Below are 22,000 nucleotides of genomic sequence, written 5' to 3'. Positions count from 1 at the left end.
CTGACTGAAAATAAAAAGAGCTAGGAGGTAGTGGTTGCTACCTTGTCTGTAGAAAATGTTTGGAGTGGAGCTCAGTGGACAGTTAAAGGGGTTTGCCCTTCATTAACATTTATGGCAAAGCCACAGGATAGGCCATAAATGTCCAATAGATGCGGGTCCCACCTCTGGGACCTTTATCTATCTCTAGAACGCCCCCTAAACCCTGTTCTGCCTTTCTCGGCTCCTGCTGCTTCCCGGCCACTTCTTAACTAGATGGTGGGGAGTTACGAAAACAGCAAAGTTCGCTGAGCTAAGCTGTTTCTGTAACTCCCATAGAAGTGAATGGCAGTTACGCAAGCAGCATAGCACGATAAAGTCATAAGTTAGTTACATGAGTGCTTCGTGTTATACTCAGTTGTTAAATATGGAAATTATTTGCATTATTTATGTTAGATACTTGTGTTCTAAGCTAGTAATAAAATGTGCAATATAGATTTGTATAATTTTATATGCGTGCCGGCGTGGTTAGGTTATGGGGGGCCCGGGCACATTCTTTGCACAGGGGTCCTCTGCAGTCTGTGTCCGCCTCTGATGAGATCACTGTACTGCCTGGTGTAAAGAGTACACATCCCATAATGCAAATTACCAGAGCAGTCTCTGTGAAGAAACTAAAGAAGAAGGCAACGCTGCCGGAGGGTTTCAGCTATGAAGCCTGCAGAATTGTGAATTCAAGCTATAACTCAGGATCAGTGCAGGATAAACAATGTAATGTATTTACAAAGTGAGTAATTCTATATGTAAACTCAACCATGGGCTCTAAAGGAGGACATATGCTTTAACCCCTTAACAACCAGACCTATTTTGGCATTCCTTTCCGTTTTTTCATCGACGCATTCCAAGAGCCATAACATTTTTATTTTTCCATTGACATAGCCGTCTGAGGGCTTGTTTTTTGCAGAACAAGTTGTATTTTTCAATGGCACTATTCCGACATTGTTTTTTGTGTTTTAAAGTTACGCAGTTCACCATGTAAATAATGTTACCTTCATTTTATGTTTTTCTACTTTTGCACATTAAAAATACTTTTAAACAAAATAATTTGATTTTACATTTCCACATTTCAAGAGCCATAGCTTTTGTATTTTTCCGTCAAAGTAGCCATGTATGGGCTTGTTTTTTGCAGCAGGCGATGGCGTTTTTATTGGTCCATTTTGCCGGACATGGGACTTAATTAACTTTTATTATTTTTTTGAGGTTCAGGGAATAGAAAAAAAAGCAATTCTGCTGTTGTTTTTGTGTTTTTTTTGTATGGAGTTCACCATGCCGTTTAAATAATGTACTCTATTGTTTGTTTTTTACACTTTTACAAAATAAAACCACTTTTTATAAATTATTTTATTTTATTTTGGTTTTGTTTTATTTTTTTACTGTGCACTTTTTTTGAATTCTTTAATAAACATTCTTTTTTCTTTTTAGTCCCACTAGGAAACTTCACAAAGCAATTTTGTGGTTGCTCATAATGCTTTGGTATACTCACTATCCCAAATAATTACTGCATGTCAGTGTGAAACTGACAGCCACTCCACTATTAGGGTATGTGCACACACACTAATTATGTCCGTAATTGACGGACGTATTTCGGCCGCAAGTAGTGGACCGAACACACTGCAGGGAGCCGGGCTCCTAGCATCATACTTATGTACGATGCTAGGAGTCCCTGCCTCGCTGCAGGACAACTGTCCCGTACTGAAAACATGATTACAGTACGGGACAGTTGTCCTGCAGCGAGGCAGGGACTCCTAGCATCGTACATAAGTATGATGCTAGGAGCCCGGCTCCCTGCAGTGTGTTCGGTCCACTACTTGCGGCCGAAATACGTCCGTCACTTACGGACGTAATTAGTGTGTGTGCACATACCCTTAGGATGTGCCTCTGCCATGGCCTAATAGGCATACAGTCAAAGGCCTGCAGGACTATTATTGACATAAAAAATACCAGAATTACACCGGAAACCCCCGCTTTAGGTTAACGTGGTCAGTCTGAATTTGTCAGGACCTGTTTAAAAACTCATCTCCCATAGCTGCCATGGCTCCAATATATGATCAGAAGGCATAACATAAAAAAAGCCCTAGAAAGTCAGGATGGCGTAACATGCTGCGCTATTCTATCCAGTGAAAAAAAAACTAATGAAAAAAGTTAGAGGTCCAGCACACGATATAATATGAAAAAATATAAAACTGTTTATTTAAGTCAAAATTAAAACAAGAAATTAAAAAATCCCGGGAGAGAACGCCTACGCGTTTCGAACTTTTCAGTTCTTAATCACAGCTATGATTAAGAACTTAAAAGTTCAAAACGCATAGGCGTTCCCTCCCGGGATTTTTTAATTTTAATTTTTTAATTTTAATTTTTTCACATCATATCGTGTGCTGGACCTCTAACTTTTTTCCTTGGATTTCTACCTACTCCCGACGTAGCTCTCCTGCCTGTGCACCGACTAATCATTGAATGTGGCATCTTTACTTCGAATGAGTGGTGAGCGGACCAATTTTTCTTCGAAAAAACCTAATACTTGATGTAAACCTAATAGGTCCATTATAATTTAAGAAGGGTAAAAAAACAAAACAGAATAATACGTATCTGTCAAATGCATCATACTGGATCATGACATATCATAACGGAAGCATCATAACCATCATAGATCATGTAACAATGTAAGCCACCTTGGTGTAAACAGAGCATTATACGAGGTAACATCTAGGTTTACAACACATGTATCTGTCATCATTATGCAGATAAATGCCATAATAGAGTCCTTTTGGCATACGTTTGGCTGGAATACTATAGTATATCTTCACCACAACTATATTGAGAATTGGGAGTCAATGGCAGACATATGCATCTATATAGGCACACAGTTGCATATGTCTGGGGCATATGTTCAGTGGACAACTTTAAAATGTACCACCGAATGGAATCCCCAAAAAGGGTGTAAACCTAGACTTAAACGGTTATTGCGGGCAAAAAACATTTATCATCTATCAATTTGATAGGTGATAAATGTTAAATCGGTGGGGGTTCTACCCCTGAGATACCCACCAATCGTGGCAAGGAGGCGTTTAAATAGAGCGAATCATTCAGAGTAATGGAAAAAAGCCAAGCACAGCGTATACCTTTATTAGGACCGTAACACTTCTCTATATTTATGTAATAGGGAAAAAAAAGTGGGAACAAGCCTTGTTTAAATAATTTGATTTGTTACTAAAGGGCAGCACTAACAACATTTCTGTACACTAAGGCCAATTTCCCATACAGCGTTTCCACACCTTTTTGGTTGCGTTTTGTGAGTATATTTTGGGTTTAGAAACACTACGAGCAATTTAAAGTCTATAGTAAAATAATGAGAATGCCTACATACATAGCGTATTGTTTTCTATTTTGATTTTTTGTAAAAGTTTTGGGGTCCAAGGCATGCAGCACGCTCTCGGTATGAGGTAAATGCACGTAAGAAATAAAAAGTCACAAAAAATGCAGTAAAAAAAAAAAAACATGAAAAAACTTCTGAAACACATGACTTTTTTTACATGCATTTTAAAACACAGGAAAAAAAATGTGTGTGTGAAGGAGGCCTAAAAATTTCCTATATTTACCATTTGTTATGGTATACCTCTCCTCTCATAGACCACAATTCAATAGACTCAATTTTCAATTAAATGCCCTATAAATAGAAGGGAAGAACATATCTTTGTCTGTAAACCATAAACAGGGAGATCTATTCCTTTTTTCTGCTGCAGAATTTGGATTTGATGATCTCGGGCATTTTCGCTGTATAACAGATGTGTTACAAATTATATTTTCAACAGTCTGACTGCTCCAATTTACCACATTAAGGCTTTGGCTGATGCTGGAGAATTTATGCAGATATGACAGCCTGTCACACACCTCATTTACTTATAATTGGACCTACTGTCATTAAATCATTCATTATTGAAAAAGTTTACATAGTAAACCACACATAAGGGGAAGTGGAGGAGGTTTTCACGCTGAGGGCAGGAGGCCGGGGCTGAAGCAGAAAATGCAAGTGTATAGTCTTTTATTTGGGGATTTTGGTATACCACAGGTTAATTACTGCGCCATTTATTTGCCAGTCATTCCTATTTGGCTGCATCTTTTGCTGAGTTTGTTTTATTTATTATTTTAATTTACAGAAAAATACAAGAAAAACCACAGCAAAAATTCATAAAAAACTGCAGATGTTAATACAGCATTAATATGATTTCACCTCTGCATCATGACGTAAAAGTAAGTTTTTTCTAAAACATGTTGACTTTTATAGGAATGATTTATTATTATTATTATTATTAATATTATTATTTTACTGTTGGTAATGATTATTAGTTCAGCACAGAATTATATTAATAGGATGTTGCCTTTTCGACATTATATACTGTGATAATGCTCATGTCTTATTACACTTACACAATATTATTATAGAAACACATTTCCGTTTTAACTTGTTAAGGTTAAACAAACATTTAAATAATCTAATAAAACTTTTTAATTTTACACAGGTTTTTGCATTTTATTTATATTGTTTTATGTAACACTAAACTTTAACAAACTCTCTTACCTTGATATATTTTATATTCCTACACATAGATGGCATTGCTTTAATTTTATATTATTACATGTATACTTAACTTGATCTGATATTGTTTTATTTTAATTATTTGAAACCATATTTTAGATATTGTTTGTATATTATTACTTATATTATACTAATATTATTAGATAGATGTAATGTGTATGACATCACAATATTATATATCCCTATTACACAAATATCACTTGTATAGTATTAGATATTATTTGCAGATTATTATTATTATTTTATTAGATGATATTAATCGTTTATTTTACTTATATGACACCATAAGAATAGATACTGTTACATGTCATGTGTGACTTCCTTTTATCTTTTGCATATAATTTACATATTATTACAGATGTTACTATTAGATACTGTTTACATATTACACATATGACATCCTATTTTAGATAGTTTGTATATTAGTACATATATTATTAGATATTGTTTATCTAATATTGCATATTATTACGATAACATTTTTCTTATATTGTTTACCTATTATTATTACTACCATCTTATTATTAAATGTTGTTTAAATGCTAATACACCGCAAGGATGTTATATTATTAGATCTAGTTTATATAATATTACATATGTATGAAGCTATTTTCTGTTTATATAGTATTATAATATACAGCATGGAATTGTTGGTTATCTTTATTGACCATATACCATAGAATCAACACAATAAAGTAACTTTCACACGGCATTATTCTGGTCAGATTTTTGTATCAGTATTTGGAAACTAACCAGGAGTGGGTCCAAAACACTCAAGAGGTGCAAATATTTTCATTATACCTTTTCTTTGTGTTGGTTCTACTCCAAGTTTTGGCTTCTATATACTGATGCAAAATACTGCCGTCTGAAAGAGGCCTTACTGTATGTCCTATTATGTCTGTGTTTGAGACATGCAAAATTGATAAAATGATCTAACTAAATAAATCCTAAGTCAGTCCTGCTAAGTTGGTATGTTATATAGGTTTTCACTATAAGCCATACATGAGCGCTTCTAATGTAATAATATAGCACATAATATATAGTATTTAAACTAATAGAATAGTCATATGACATAGAATACCATTGATTAATTAATTGTATGTTTTCTCTATATAATAAACAAAAATACATCCAAATACAGTAAATTACAAATCATATCTCCTATTAAAAAAAACTCCCAAATAAACGAATATAATTAATAATAATTATTAACATAATGAACAGGGTACAGATTGCGATTTATATTCCCATTGATTGGAATTTGTTAGATTGTAAATTTAATTATTCTAAAAAGAGTTTTTTTGAAATGCTAATAAAACAGAGAATAAAACACATTTAAGTATAATATTATACAGCTTAGCAATACATTTCTGAATAAACTGCAAGTTTAAATATGATCAGATAGGAAAAATATACACTGGCAAATACAGCGTCCTCCATGGTTAATGTACTGTATATAGATATCAGAAGTCACCCTGTAATCCTAACAGATATATTAAAGCATTTATCCCTGCAAGAAAGTTGGTCTCTCGTTTGTTAGTAGAATTCCACATTTAATATACCTTTTAATTAGGGAGTATGGGATTTTATATACTGTATCGCCTTCAAGTTTACATTCTGTATATTTTAGAGGAGAGTTTGATGGCTGGTTGCCCATAATAGCACTGATATTACTCGGACCAGGCTGTGATGGTGACATCTTGATCCTACTAATGTCAAAAATAACTGAAATAAATACACTAAGTCCTTGTCACTAAAATGGCACCAAATTTAAGTGCAATGTTTCTGAATTCAGAAGTAAACACTTTTCTCCTTTATATAAAAAAATACATAAACTATCAAAATAACAATCCACGATTTCTAGTCCAGACAGACTTGTATCATGCATCTTTCATAAAACAGATGTCCTACCCATAATGCCATTGTCCCAAGCTATAATATGTCCACATCAAGCAGAATAGAGGTATCTCAAACCTACAATAAATAATCCTTGTCCTACATTTTGCACTTGATCACCTGTTCTATTTTTTATCTCTATAGGACACCAATAAACTGAAAAGATAGTGGTTCTATTTTAATGCCATAAGAAAGGCCAATATGTCCAAAATATTGGCAGCATACATCATTCTAAAACTATTATCCTCGGTCCTATAAGGGTTAAAGGGCCCTTATAGAAGTGATGGCATAGATTCATAACTTCTTTATCAGTGGAATCTAACGGCTAAGACCCCCACAATCTTCCGAATGAAGGGGTTAAAGGAGTTATCTCATGAATCATTTTTATACCAAAAGTCCTGAAATGCTGTTAATATCTGTTTAAGTATTTTGCAGTGTCTAGTATAAAATTTTTAAAAAAACAACTAATAATTTTTTGCTTCCATGTGTCCGGTTTGGTGCTACTGCTAATCTTTGCAGCGGTGGGAGGGGCCCCTAGAAGAATCAGTCTCCTTTCCCTCTGGCAACTGAGGATATAGTCCCTTCTCACTTGGCCTGCAGAAGTAATCGCATCAGCTATACTGCCATGCCACTGCAGAGGCTCTGCTCCTTCCCTGACAAGCAGGGCAGAAAGCTATTTCTATTGGCTGCTCTGCAGTGAACAGAGGTTCACTATGCAGAGACTTGGCTGTGGGTCGAGTGACTGAGTGACTGAGTTTGCATTTCCACCAGAATTCAACTTATTAGGTGGACGTGCATAATGCTATACACTTTGAACACTAGGTGGGACCATACTCTGTAAGTAAAAGTCATAACTCTTCACTGGATAATTTTTTTTAACAGCATGTAAATGGAAAACATTGTTTTATTTTTATGATTTGTACAATGAATATGATATTTAATGGTCGGACCTCCCCATTAAAGAGGCTCTGTCACCAGATTATAAGTGCCCTATCTCCTACATAATCTGATCGGCACTGGAATGTAGATAACAGCAGTGGTTTTTATTTTGAAAAACGATAATTTTTGAGCAAGTTATGAGCAATTTAAGATTTAGTTTCTTAATGCCCAACTGGGTGTGTTTTTACTTTTGACCAAGTGGGTGTTGTAAAGAAGTGTATGAGGCTGACCAATCAGTGACCAATCAGTGTCATACACTTCTCATTTTTCCAGCCCAGCTTCTTTCACTGCACAATCTCACTGTGCTGTGGATCATGCTGGGCTGGAACAATGAGAAGTGCAGGACACTGATTGGTCAGCCTCATACACTTCTTTACAACACCCACTTGGTCAAAAGTAAAAACACGCCCAGTTGGGCATTAAGAAACTAAATCTAAAATTGCTCATAACTTGCTCAAAAATGATCGTTTTTCAAAATAAAAACCACTGCTGTTATCTAAATTCCAGCACCGATCAGATTATGTAGGAGATAGAGCACTTATAATGTGGTGACAGAGCCAATTTAAGCACTGCTACTCCTCAGTTTTCCCCTACATAATGCTGCTCCCGTCTACTGCTGTGAACTGCAACAGAGCCACATTCGGAATCGGCAGTGGTACCAGAGGTTGGACACACACTGATTATAATGTATTGCCATAACATTACAAGACAGAAATACCTCTTATTCAAACTATCACCGAAATATTGTAGACTATTTTAACATTAAGGAATGGTGCAACATAAACTCTATTCACACTAGCGTCACAGCTTCTGTTCATTGTACATAATGGAGCCGAGAAAGCTATGATGGATCCGTATTTGAAAGGATAGAAGCAAATCCAGATGGATCCCATTGACTTATAAAGGGGTCTGTCAGAGTTTCAGTATTTTTTATGCCAAAAATAGTGCTGCAGACAGCACTTTTCTTGCTGTCAAAAATATGTAAACCCCTGATGGAGAGGTAAAAACGCAAACGTGAACAGAGCCTAATGCATTTTGTGCATCAATTATGCTTTCTGTCTTCTGTAAAGCTTAATGTAAAATATACGGTACTCACGTTTTCTTTTCTGGCCGCACTGTGCATACACAAGTTTAGCAGCCTAATATCAAAATCTGTTATTTGCTTGACATCTTCAATTTAAGTAAAAGCAAATATTTATTCTGCATTCTTCAAAAAGTGGAAGCGTCAAGAAAAAGTGCAGTCATTAGAATTACCGAAAAGGTATTTTCCATTATTCCTGTAAAGTCCTGGTCCTGGCGCTGACTCTACTTTGTGTTATTTGACAAAGTGTTGTCTTTTTTTATTTAAATAAAAGACTCTTTAAAACACTTTCACTACCGGGAATTTGTAACTGACATCAATTTTTCCTTGGCAGCAGATCTTCGAAAGCATCTTTAGAAATTTTTGGCCCAGCCCCAAATACACATTCAGATGCCCAGACGTGAGTAATAGAATTCAGCTGAGTACTGATGGGATTCCAGTAGATGTCACTGCAAGTCAACATGAGCTCTACAATAAATGTGTTCGAGTCCGGCCGCATTAGACGTCGTCATAAATGTTTAGAATTTCTGAGAACATCTGAAGAGGAACGATGGATAAATCAGCAGCTAATGACAAGCCGCTCGACTCGCAATTACCGTAGTTATTTATCAAACCTTGTGTCTGCAAAACATATTAACAAATTGAAACTATGAAAATCATTTCAACTACTGGCAACTAGAACCGTAAATGTTATTTTAATAACGTCTTATGTTACATTGTTTTTCTCAATCTTCATTTGTTTGGTGTCACAACCCGAGGCTTTGTTCCCACAAATCATGTCCCATTACTAATGAAGACACAAATGAATACAAGTAGCAACACATACGAAAAATATCATAGTAATCATACACCCAAATGCAGCAAAAAAATCAATGAAACTACAAAACCAAATGCATGAAATTCTCCATTCATAAAACATAAATACAGATATAGCAACGATGAGTGTGTCCTTTATGGTTTTCATACGACTGCCTATAAAACCTACGTTACATCGATGATATTCAGAAGAATGGGTCATTTAGCTCAAGACATGTTGCATCAAATGATAAGCACTGCTCCAGCTGTGTACAGCAAAGCAGAATACGTTGGTGCTATATACCTTTTGTATAATAATAGTCTATAAGTAGGACAGTCATAACCAGCCAAGCAGCACATATAACAAATGCCAATTTACTTCAAAATGTACTAAAATTTACTAAAATCAGAGGTGTTGGTGGACTCTAAAGATACCTGGGGCACCATGGGGCACTGGCAGGTGAGGATTTGAATACAATCTTGAATCCAACTGAAGGTAACCATTGCTGGCGCCAGGATTCATGGGTGACAGGTAAAAGACCCCGGACGTGTGTCCCGTTTGCTGGGTGCCACTGGATGGAAATCTAAATTACTGGTATTTACCTTCCTTATGGAAGAAATAAATGGTGATACATAAACACACACAAATGTTTGCATCTAAGAAAATATCCACTACACAGTTAAGCTATATAACATTACTTGTAGGAACTGGTTTTAGCTGCCCTTTGTATATTACACAGACGCTGATCTATGATGTTATATGCTGCATAGTCAGACGCTGATCTATATTATATGTTGCATAGACAGACAGGGGCGCATCCTGAAGTCATTCTTTGAAAAGTGATGACTTTCTACTTTATGATTGATAAGTCTAAAAGAAAGCTCATATTCATGTATTATGCCCAAGCTCGAGCAGATCACTTCCTCCGAGCCCTAATAGGAAACCCCAATGGATGAGCAGATGGTAAAAATGCTTTATATTATATCATTCTTCTCTGGGTATTCATTCCAAACCTACAAACTCTTCTGTTTTACATACATAGTAGTATATTACACAGAGGTTACAAACAATTTACTTGTAATTTAGTTTTATTTTTTTATATGGATGTACCTCCAACAGGGCGGAAGACACCATACTGGTATTACGATGATGATTATTACTTATATTTTTTATTATTATTTTTATAATTATTGGAACAACCATAAAAAACAGGAAGGAAAGAGGACGCTATTAACTGGAGCCTACATCCATGGCCATGTTATGAATCCTTATTGTACAAATCTATAATACAGCACCAATAGTCTACTATGGGGCCATAGTCTACCTCCGTGTGTCATCGATATTATATGTGGCATGCAGCATCATATGCTCTATTACAAAGGTATTCTTATCTAGAAGCATTGCTTCTAAGAGAGAATATGATGCATCATGGAGGAACCATAAGGTGGCACACGGAGTGCCTATAGGTCTGTAATATGGACCCGTAGATACTCCATGTGCCGCCATAATGCTGCATGACCCGTAACCCAGTTTATACAAGCACAGATATAACAAGCACCAAGGAGCAACCAGAGTGGTAAAGTGTGAAGACCAATGACTTTACTAAATGTGTGTTCCTGTTCTGCACCCATACAAGGAATTTGCTGTATGGGTGCAGAACGGGAGAAGTGCTAGAGGATGGAGATGAAGATTATGATAAGGAAGGAGGACAGAGGTTGGTCATGGGCAGATCATTGAACACAGGTATAGCTGTAAATGAGATGAGGGGATGCAGAAAAGTGCAGATTTGCGGAGAGCTTTTAATTGCCATCAATGTTTAAAATGACGGACACAATTTTGTGCAATAAAATGATGGAGACCATGTCGGAAACCTGGCAGAACCCATTAGTAAATGGGTTCCGTGCAACACCCTTGGTATCCATCATTTGATGGAACTATGACAGAGTCAGATTTTGCCACCCAGGACAGAATGGTCTGATATTTGCTTCATCCCCACACTCTCTCCATCCCTAATGTCCTTGATCACAAACAATAATGCAGTCCCTCTAAAGAGAAGAGTCCTGCACAGGGTCTCACCACGAAATAGCAAAGGGAATAGGACCAACCAGGGCTTGGCCCTCTCTCTGCAAGGGCTTTGAAGCAGCTGCATGGGCTGCATTTATAATATGTATGCCCTTAGTGACTACCTCCCTCCCTGCAGTACCCCTTCCTTCAGGCACAAGGACTCTCTGGTGTGAGCATCCTGCATACAGCAGCTCAAATCTCTGCTTCCTGGATCCCTGTTTGTAGGATTTTGGGGCAGTCAGGGGGATTGTTATTAACAGAACTCCCACCTGAAATTTCATGTATAAATGGAAATGTGCTTTAATATGATATGTGTATAATGTTTTTCCAATGTATTTAGTCGTATGAACAAAAAATGACAAATATTTGCTACTGCTTGCAAAAATGATGTAAAACGTCTTTCTATGTTGCAAAGGACTGTAATATTTTATAGCAAAGTTAGACTAAGTAATAAGTGAATAAGGAGGCAGAATATTACACGGTAGCAGGATACTCCATACTTAGGTTGGAAACATTACATTTATAACATCTGTTATTATATCTTGTGGTATATGAATTACATAAAAGTATGATGTGTTTATCTAAATGAAATTTGAAGGAATTCCTGAATGTATATCAAGTTTGTCAGAAACAATTTGAAAATTAAAATGTGTCTATTGTATATTTGTCATGTACATAAGCGGACTCCTACAGATCCTTGTAATGTGCCCAATTCTATAATGTGCCACAGACAACAAACGGTATACAGTATACACAGACAGTAATGTCCTAAGCAGAAAGTTCTACCAGTCACAACTTCCCATGTCTCTATGTCCTACCACGTCCTTAGTTCTATATTACCTACCCAGTTACAATGCAGCGCTGCATAACACCACAATGTTGATTTTCTATGTATTCAATTCCCATTACTTTCTGTGGAGGTGAGTTACCAGGGTGCCACATGGAGGTGCTCCACCTTTGGGGCCATTTAAAGGAGTTGTCCCACCATAACTTATCACCTATCCACAGGATAGGTGAGAAGTGTTTGATCGCTGGGGGGCCCCACTAGCTGCAACTAATAAGCTAAAAGCTTGGCCAAACGACAGCATCGTTTCACATGCATGAGACACCACTGAAATCAGTGCGCCTGTCACTACTCATGATGCCCTACTCTTTACTAATGCCCTACTCTTTACTGATGCCCTACTCTTTACTGATGCCCTACTCTTTACTGATGCCCTACTCCTTAATGCGATTCATACATTTACACAAGTCATTGCAGATCTTCCTCCAGAGTTAAAGGCTAAACCTTTGAAGCTTTTTTTATTATTATTATTATTATTATTATTATTAAAACGGTGTATTTTAGTGTTTAGTGCAACTTTGTAATTTGTTTTTATTAAAAAAACAAAATGTTTACTTTTTCAGATATAGCTTCTATGTATCCTGGATACATAGAAGCTGTATCTTGTGCTGAAACCTGAATCCGTCAGGTCAGCGGGATTAACGGCTTCAGTGACAGCGGGTCCTGCGTGACTGACACGCAGGATCCACCTGTTATCGATCACATCTAAGTTCATAACTTAGATGTGATCAATAACAGCTGGATCTCTGATACGCAGCACCCGCTGTCACTGAAGCCGTCAGTCCCGCTGACCTGACGGATTCAGGTTTCAGCACAAGATACAGCTTCTATGTATCCAGGATACATAGAAGCTGTATCTAAAGAAGTTAAATATTTTTTTTAATAAAAACTATTTACAAAGTTGCACAAAATATTAAAATACACTTAGTAAAAAGAAAGTATTGAAAGGTTTACATAGCCTTCAAGTGTTTTTACCATATTGTAATAACCATATATGCAACCTAACAGCACTAAGCAATTCCAACATGGATATTAAGGATAATCCACAGTCGATTCTTCCGTGGATTGGCATATGGATCTGCACACAAATCGTTGAATGCTGGCACACGGACCTATGTAAATCAAAGGGCCTTTGTTTCAATGGACAGTGTGAAGGGTCCGTTGAAAAATAGGACATGCATTGCTGACAGAAAGTCTGCGGATTCCACAACGTGTGAACATGGCTTTATATTGTATAAACAATTTAAAAACGTACATTTGCAACCCTGATTTAGCATTCACATCAATGTTTTTTCTGCTTTTTCCGCATAACAAACACGTACAATTTGAAGAGTTTTTTCAACTGCGTTTTACATGCATTTTTTCAAATAGTGTCTTTTTGTACATTCGTTATTTTCAGGTGTTCTTGAAATTTTTATGAAAAGCCTATAAATAAAATTGACTGAAATGAATCCCATATCTTTAAAAAAATAATGTCACTGACCACAAAAATGTCACTAAACACCAAAAAGCAAAAACGCTGTTTGGGTGGACCTTAGACTTTTTAAAAACTCTCAGAAAACATCTGGTTGACGCGTTTTAGTCTCCCAAGAAAAAAAGACACGCAAAACGATGCATATTAAATGGTTAAATTACGAGATGACACTTGTTCCTACCCTAATGCCTGAGGCCTTCTATTTAGTAAATCCTACATTTTCTATGTCATCCCTTCACAATTCAATATGAATATAAATGATAATCCGTGTAATGTAGGTCATGTAAGCGTTCTTACCCTGGGAGCCGATGTCTAATGCTGGCATTATCCTTCACTGAGACACTGTCTTGAAGACCAATATCAGGATTGGGGCTCTCCATTCCTACTACATATGGCCGAACTATCCTTTCACGGTCACTTGTGGCTTCCTCAAACAGGACTTGACCGCTGATCTTGTTAAACATGATGGTGTTCATGGTAAGAAGTGTTGGAGCTTCTCTCTTGACTATAGAAAATTTAAAGTTCTGTAGTGCAAGAATCAGTTCCTATGGGAAAGAAAATAAAACAAAAATGATACAACTCAAAGTAGATATAACAAACATACGAAAGCTGTCTACCATAAAAATTGTATTGGAGTTACTTACAGTACTAGAGATTTCTTACGACTGAGTGATATGGCCATTTTATTATCAATATAGGATAAACACAGATCTTTAACACGGATATAGCAGAGCTGAGTTTATCAGATAAAGTAGAGCTGATTTGGTCATTTGGCCCAACTGATCTCACAATCACAATGTATTCAATGACAAATTTGTCTCTGCTCTAATGTTAACACTTTATGTTAAGCCATGGATTATATTGCTGTATTCCATTGTTTGCTTCCCCTTTCCTTTCTATTTTCTAACCCCTTAGTGACCGCCAATACACCTTTTCTACAGGGGTTACTAATGAGCCTTAAGGTTAGGCCGCCACCTTTTTACAATGGCCTAGTCTAAGTCCTGCATGGATGTCCCGTGAGGGTTGGAGTGGGTGCCCGGTTGTCTGGTTACAGTCAAACTCCTGCTCTAATAGACAGGATTGGAGAAACCTCAGTATTACCCTGACAGGCAGTAATGCTTTGGTATACTAAGTATATCATAGCATTATATCAGCGATCATAATTAAAATGCAATAAACAATGGCAGAATCTATGTTTTTTATCCATTCCCCCCCCCCCCAAGAAAAGTTGCTAAAAGTTAATCAAGCTGTGCCAAGTGAAAAATACAACTCATCCCACAAAAACAAGCCCCCATACAGCTATGTCGACGGGAAAATAAAAAAAACGTTATGGCTCTTTGAATGCAACAATTATATATTTTTTTTAAAAATGCCTGGTCATTTAGGCCTAAAATAGGCTGGTCTCTAAGGTGTTAATCAATGCAATAAATGACTATAAGACGAATATAATTACCACATAGGTGAATTTTTGGAGTGTGCATTAGTATTGCTCAAAAGTATGTATTGACCACACTCATCCCAATTTGGGTCTGATTGAATGTGTTAACCTATATCTGATATCAAGCCCTTCCAATGGTTGATACTTAGGACTTGTATTGGGAAATATTGAGGACTTGTGACCATTGGAAGGGCTTGATATCAAATATAGAACCTTCCAAGCATCCCGTTCATTGTTCATGTGCCATTGGCAAGAACTGTGAAGTCATGCAGGTGGCAAGAAGGGTGACTTGGCACTTTATAGGACAGATGGATGCCACAATGCCAGTTAGTGGTATTGTTACACTTTTTCATATCCGACCAGTGAACTGTTACTTGACTATACAAGACTACAATGAAATGGTCAGACCGTTGTAGCCTGAGCCGTTTATATCGAAGCCATGACCAAAGTGATGGACTGCTTTTTCTATGCATCCAAACAGACACTGACGGACCCCACTGACATTAATGGGGTCCATCAGGGATCCAGCATGTTTGACGGCAAGAATAACTCTGCAGACTGTGGAAACCCCAATGGAATCCTGGAATGCAAGTGTGAACAGAGCCTAAATAATGCTAGACTGATCCATAACCTGATGCAGACGACAAAACGAATCCACAAAACGAATCCACGGGACCCAACCTGTCTACCTCCCCCTGTCTGCGGATTCTACCACCAGCTCATTATTCAGAATCCAGTGATGATGGAAGATGGAGATTTATTACATAAATGTAATAAATTGCCCTGAAGGCAATGATAAGATAATGAATTAAAGGAAAATGCGGCTGATCCGGTCTGGAACAATCTGACAATTTTGGATTTGTAAAGATTTGTCTAGGTATTTCAAAAATTGAGGTCCATTCGCAAATACAAGGCGTTGCTGTGGAAAAACTAGTAAAATGCAACCATCCATGTTTAGGAATGCACTATTTATACCACCGCCCGCCTTCCAACGACTGTAATGTGGCACAGAGGACCCACAGTAACTGGAAGAAATGGATGGTGCACATGGAAGACAAATGACTGAATACAACAATATAATTTGTTCTGCTCAATTTACACTCCCCCCCCCCCCCTTCCTTATCCACTTAAAATTTGGTGGATCCAGAATATAAGAAGTTTACATTGTAATGAAATTAAATAGATGTGCTGGCAATGGGATCTAATTAATACAACAGAGAAGTATCAAAATTATAGCAAAGGTGGGATGAAGATCATTACATACCAGAAATGGTAGGTAAAAATAGATGATAGACAGACAGACAGACAGACAGACAGACAGACAGACAGACAGAGAGAGAGAGAGAGAGAGAGAGAGAGAGAGAGAGAGAGAGAGATAGATAGATAGATAGATAGATAGATAGATAGATAGATAGATAGATAGATAGATAGATAGATAGATAGATAGATTCTTCTTTGGTATTCATCATAATATCCCAATGTGGTTTTACATAGGACTACAGGTAACCGTAATAAATAACAGAGTTATAACGATGCACAAAAATCACAAACCCAAAGAGTTAAATGACAGACTCAGCTCTGCTACATTGCTATATATATTTGGTACTGTATTAGTCATTTTAATGCAACTGAACTGGTATTTATATATTTACTGTGTGATTAGTGTGTAATACCGCTTATGCTAGCACTACTGATATAAAATATATATATACACCCCTAGAACAAACACATATACAATGGTTTTATATGTTTTTAGCTATTTTTTATTTAAAAAATAAATATGTCATTTATTCCATTATATCTATGGAAAATCTTAGATCTAGATAGATGATTTACAGATCATGTTCAGTAATACATCAATATAATCAGTAAGTACGAATACTCTAAATACTCTATTATTATTAGGTTGTATTATATGAACATTTTTAACATGTTTATTCCAAGTAAATTTAGATTTTTATTTTTAATAGCCAGACAATAATAACTTAAATATACGTCAGTAGAAAACAACCCAAAAGGTTTGGCTTCAGCACCAAACCTCTAAGCACATTGGCTACCCGTTCATCCCTGATATTTTGATGTATATATATATATATACACACACACCTTCACGCATACTGTACATACAATATATCAGGTGTATAAAAATACCTACACATAATATGTATATAAAATGATCTAAATATCACATACCTGTAACATAAAACTGATATCATAGCAGGCTAATACGAGATAGATGTATTAACCAAGAGAGAACAATTTCCGGCAGCCAATAATTTTTTCTTTATTATTAGCCAGACAATAAGAACTCCCATAGACATCAATTAAAAAAAAAAAACACAAACTAAGTCGCCAGCAACAAGACGCAACGGCCACCTGTCTCCTGGGAGTGATCCAGCCGTGTTCTGGCAGATAGGTACCAGGAGCTGTACAAAGCGCTCTAGTCCCTATATAACACTGCCTGTATATTAATCCAATACATATTTATTACCTATGAAATAACGAAGACCATGTTCACACGGCATGTATTCAAGCTGAAAAATACCAGGCTGATTTCAAGAGATAACAGCTCTGAAGCCGTTTTTTAGGCGGATTTTCAAAGCGTTTTTGATTTTTACAAGCGTTTTTGAATCGTATTTTGAAGCAAATTTTTGAAGCGTTTTTTTGAAGTGTCAATGGGAAATGGGAAAAATGAACTTGTAAAACGCTTCAAGAAGTTACGTCACTTAATTTTTACAAAGTGTATTTTTACGAGGTGTTTTTGAATTCAGCAGCGTAAAAATACACCTCATATGAACTACACTGTGTATTTCCCATTGAAATCAATGGGAAGCTGTTTGCAGGCGTATTTAACGTGTATTTCAGAGCGTAATACCAGCGTTGTCCGCTCCGAAATATTAAGAGTAACCTACAAATGTATTTGTCACATATCCATGTACACAAGTGGTCATCTCTGCAGTAGTAGACTATACTGTGCTGTATGTAGTACGGATACAAGCCATCTAATACATATACATATATATACCCATACATGTAATATAAAGTCTATGATAATGTAGAGTCTATGATACTTTTCCCAATATAACATAATTTGTATTATATCCTTTGCCTGTCGGGATACTTCACCTTATGAAAAGTACAGGACACCATATAAAGGTGTCGTATGTATACATCTTACTCATTGTTTCTTGCTTTATTACATCACTTACACATTTTACAATAGTGAAATTGTGTCTGCACGTTATTATCATAGTCCATGAGGACCTCTTAATGCTTGTAGGCCCAATGTTTGGGAATTATTGATAGAGGCTGTGGACTGCAGCTGTCCTAACGTATGTGTGTCATAGTGTGTATATGTACTTGTATGTGTATGTATACCTGTCTATGTGTATATACTGGATTGTGTGTAATAGTGTGTATATGTACTTGTATGTGTGTATGTATATCTGTCTATGTGTATATACTGAACTGTGTAGTGTACATACTGTATTACATGCATGTACATGTGTATATACTTCATTGTGTGGTGTGGTGTGGTGTGTGTGTGTGTGTGTGTGTGTGTGTGTGTGTGTGTGTGTGTGTGTGTGTCATACATAGATAAATATCTCTATACATGTATGTGTATGTAAATATATATGCATGTTTATATATGTATCTCTATATTTGTGTGTGTACTGTACTGTACTTGTCTGTGTGTCATATATAGATGTGCCTAGTATGTCTATATCTCTGTACATATGTAAATAAGTGTGTGTATACTGTTTGTATCCTATTATCTGCATATATGCTGCATTACGTGTGTGTACATGTATACATCTGTATGTGAATATGTGTGTATACTGCATATAGACATATCATTATTTATCTCTGTCTATACATGTAAATGTTTTGTATGTATGCGTCACACACATGTTTATGTACGGTATGTATGTATGTATGTATGTATTATCTTTCACCAACATATTCTGCAGCACAGTGCAGAGGTTTAGGATATGTAATAAGTCACTGGAATACATTCTGAGAATATTTAACATTTTGAAAAGTTTGTAGCCCGCTTTCTCCGCTAAGATGCGCATTCCTGGTACTACCGGTAGGTAATAGAGAATCAATATTACATGCTACAGTACCCCCCTCCCTCCCCCGGGGTACAGCGTGCAAGGCCCAGACCCATGGCTTGGGTAGATCCATGGGTTGAAGAGTCTGCATGAAGCTTGGGTTTCCTACACTCCAGATGAGCCTGCGCTGCCTTTGATCATTCCACCGCCTGGGAAGAGCATAACAGTATTTCCAGTGTAACATGCATTGATATATTACAGTGACCTTCCTTCATCCACTACCATCAACAACCTGCTGCAACGTCAGCCCCCGGATCTCAGTGTGGTTTTACTGTGTTTAGATTGAAGTGGAGCAACATGAAAGGGTGGCCACTATAAATATTTGCAGGGATGTAATTCAGACGTTATTTGTCTGTTCTACGTAAAATATGAGCAGCTGTCTGAATTCCCTAGACTGTTCTACTGTATACTACAATATTTGTGTACCCTTCCTACTCTACAGCAATGTGTGACCTCTATTTATAGCCCACTACTTCTCGTGCTGGCCAAACTTACTGGCACTACCCAAGTACATTCACCCATCATCTTCCAAGACATCGGGCCTGCCACAAGCACCGGGCAGATGTAGTCGAGCTGAGTTTGCCTTTGGCACAACTCATCATGATGTCACAATAGGTTACCTGTGGCTTTACATAGTACTGCAGGTAAACCTACATGCATTATCTGAACTCAAAAAGTTATTCCAATTAATCACACAGCCCCAAATATTAAAGGACAAATTCAGCTCTGCTTCATCCATAGTGTCTGTCCCTACAACCTGCACCTAATGTTAATAGAGATACATTTTATACACATTCTAAACTGATTATACCTCTTTCCCTTTGCCAAATATCTCTCATCACATGATTTACTGCATGCCTCTTAATACAAGTAGCGAGTTACTTCTACATATGACAAGTGTATGTTATATATATTATATGCTGTAGGTGAAAGACGGGTTAGGGGGACTGTGATCCGCATATGTAGTAAACTACAAATTTCAGCATGATATGATAGATAAGTATAGTTTAATGACAGCTTAACTGTTCTATATAAATATATCAAGATAGATAGATAGATAGATAGATAGATAGATATATAGATATATAGATAGATAGATAGATAGATAGATAGATAGATAGATAGATAGATAGATAGATAGATAGATAGATATTATGTATTACCGGTCCAGAGGCAAATATGTCTGTTTCACTGTCCTGCTATAAGAACTTCATAGATAATAATAGGTGTCAGTAGTCAATTTCTAGAAGCATTTGCCTCCTGTGATTTTTGCCTCCTGTGATTTGTCCAGCCCTGGAGACATATCTATCTATCTAATCTATCTATCTATCTATCTAATCTATCATATGCCAGATCTCCTATCCTGTTATATTCCATATATATTCCATACCATCCACACTGACTAATGAATGACACTTGCATTGCAGCTGATTTGTGGGTCATGCATTACCTGTAGTGTTCTGGTCCGCTTGTATAGAAGTTTCTGGGATCAGGAACAATCATTGATAGAAGTGTGAGTATCAGGTTTAGTCCTCTGTGTGCGCCAGGTTTAGCGCCAGGCGCAATGCAGCAGCGCAGGGGCTAATAATCCGCCGTGTCCTGCTGTTGCCATCCCCAGTGTGAGCCGCACATGTCTCCTGCACTGTCCTATCCTCAGCTCTAACCACACGAACCGCGGCAGCCTCTGCTCTATCCTATTTACTAAGCCTGAGGCTGCGCGCCCCGCACTGCGCATACACCACGCGCCTCATGTTATCCAGCACCGCAGCGCAGACTGTGAACATCCAGTGCTGCGGGAATACAGGGTCCGGGGCGGCGGCGGGAGGAGGAGGAGGCAGGGGAGGGATGTGTTATGTTACTCGCTCACATTCACTGCAGACCTCGCTGGTTTTGGGCACAGAATAGTGGTACAGCCCTGAAATACACTCACTGGACTACAACAGTAATGTATGTGACTGTCTGATACTACTATATACTACTGACACCATATATATAGCCTGTATACAGCGCTAATGTATGTGACAGTGTCTGATACTACTATATACTACTGACACCATATATATAGCCTGTATACAGCGCTAATGTATGTGACAGTGTCTGATACTACTATATTCTACTGACACCATATATATAGCCTGTATACAGCGCTAATGAATATGACAGTGTCTGATACTACTACATACTACTGACACTATATATTCCCTGTATACAGCGCTAATGTATGTGACAGTGTCTGATACTACTACATACTACTGACACTATATATACCCTGTATACAGTACTAATGTATGTGACAGTGTCTGATACTACTACATACTACTGACACCATATACACCCTGTATACAGCACTAATGTATGTGACTGTCTGATACTACTATATACTACTGACTATACATTTACACCCTGTATACAGCGCTAATGTATGTGACAGTGTCTGATACTACTATATACTACTGACACCATATATATAGCCTGTATACAGCGCTAATGAATATGACAATGTCTGATACTACTACATACTACTGACACTATATATTCCCTGTATACAGCGCTAATGTATGTGACAGTGTCTGATACTACTACATACTACTGACACTATATATACCCTGTATACAGTACTAATGTATGTGACAGTGTCTGATAATACTACAAACTACTGACTATACATATACACCCTGTATACAGCACTAATGTATGCGACAGTGTCTGATACTACTACATACTAC

General features: G+C 37.0%; 1 protein-coding gene across 1 annotated transcript in view; it reads right to left on the bottom strand.

Annotated features, from left to right (window-relative positions):
• Positions 1 to 20,991, bottom strand: part of MKX (mohawk homeobox) — an 86,526-nt gene extending 65,535 nt beyond the window's left edge. The window contains exons 1-2 of the mRNA XM_075828715.1: positions 20,725 to 20,991; positions 14,019 to 14,266 (exon numbers count right to left, since the gene is read on the bottom strand). Of these exons, the coding sequence (XP_075684830.1) occupies positions 14,019 to 14,197 (179 nt within the window). The 5' untranslated portion in view covers positions 14,198 to 14,266; positions 20,725 to 20,991. The remainder of the gene's footprint in view (positions 1 to 14,018; positions 14,267 to 20,724) is intronic.
• Positions 20,992 to 22,000: the final 1,009 nt, after the last annotated feature.

This window comes from Rhinoderma darwinii, chromosome 5 (genome assembly GCF_050947455.1).
Source record: "Rhinoderma darwinii isolate aRhiDar2 chromosome 5, aRhiDar2.hap1, whole genome shotgun sequence".
Lineage (NCBI taxonomy): Eukaryota > Metazoa > Chordata > Amphibia > Anura > Rhinodermatidae > Rhinoderma > Rhinoderma darwinii.
The sequence above is the reverse complement of the archived record's forward strand: the minus strand, read 5'-3'. Positions and strand labels throughout refer to the sequence as shown.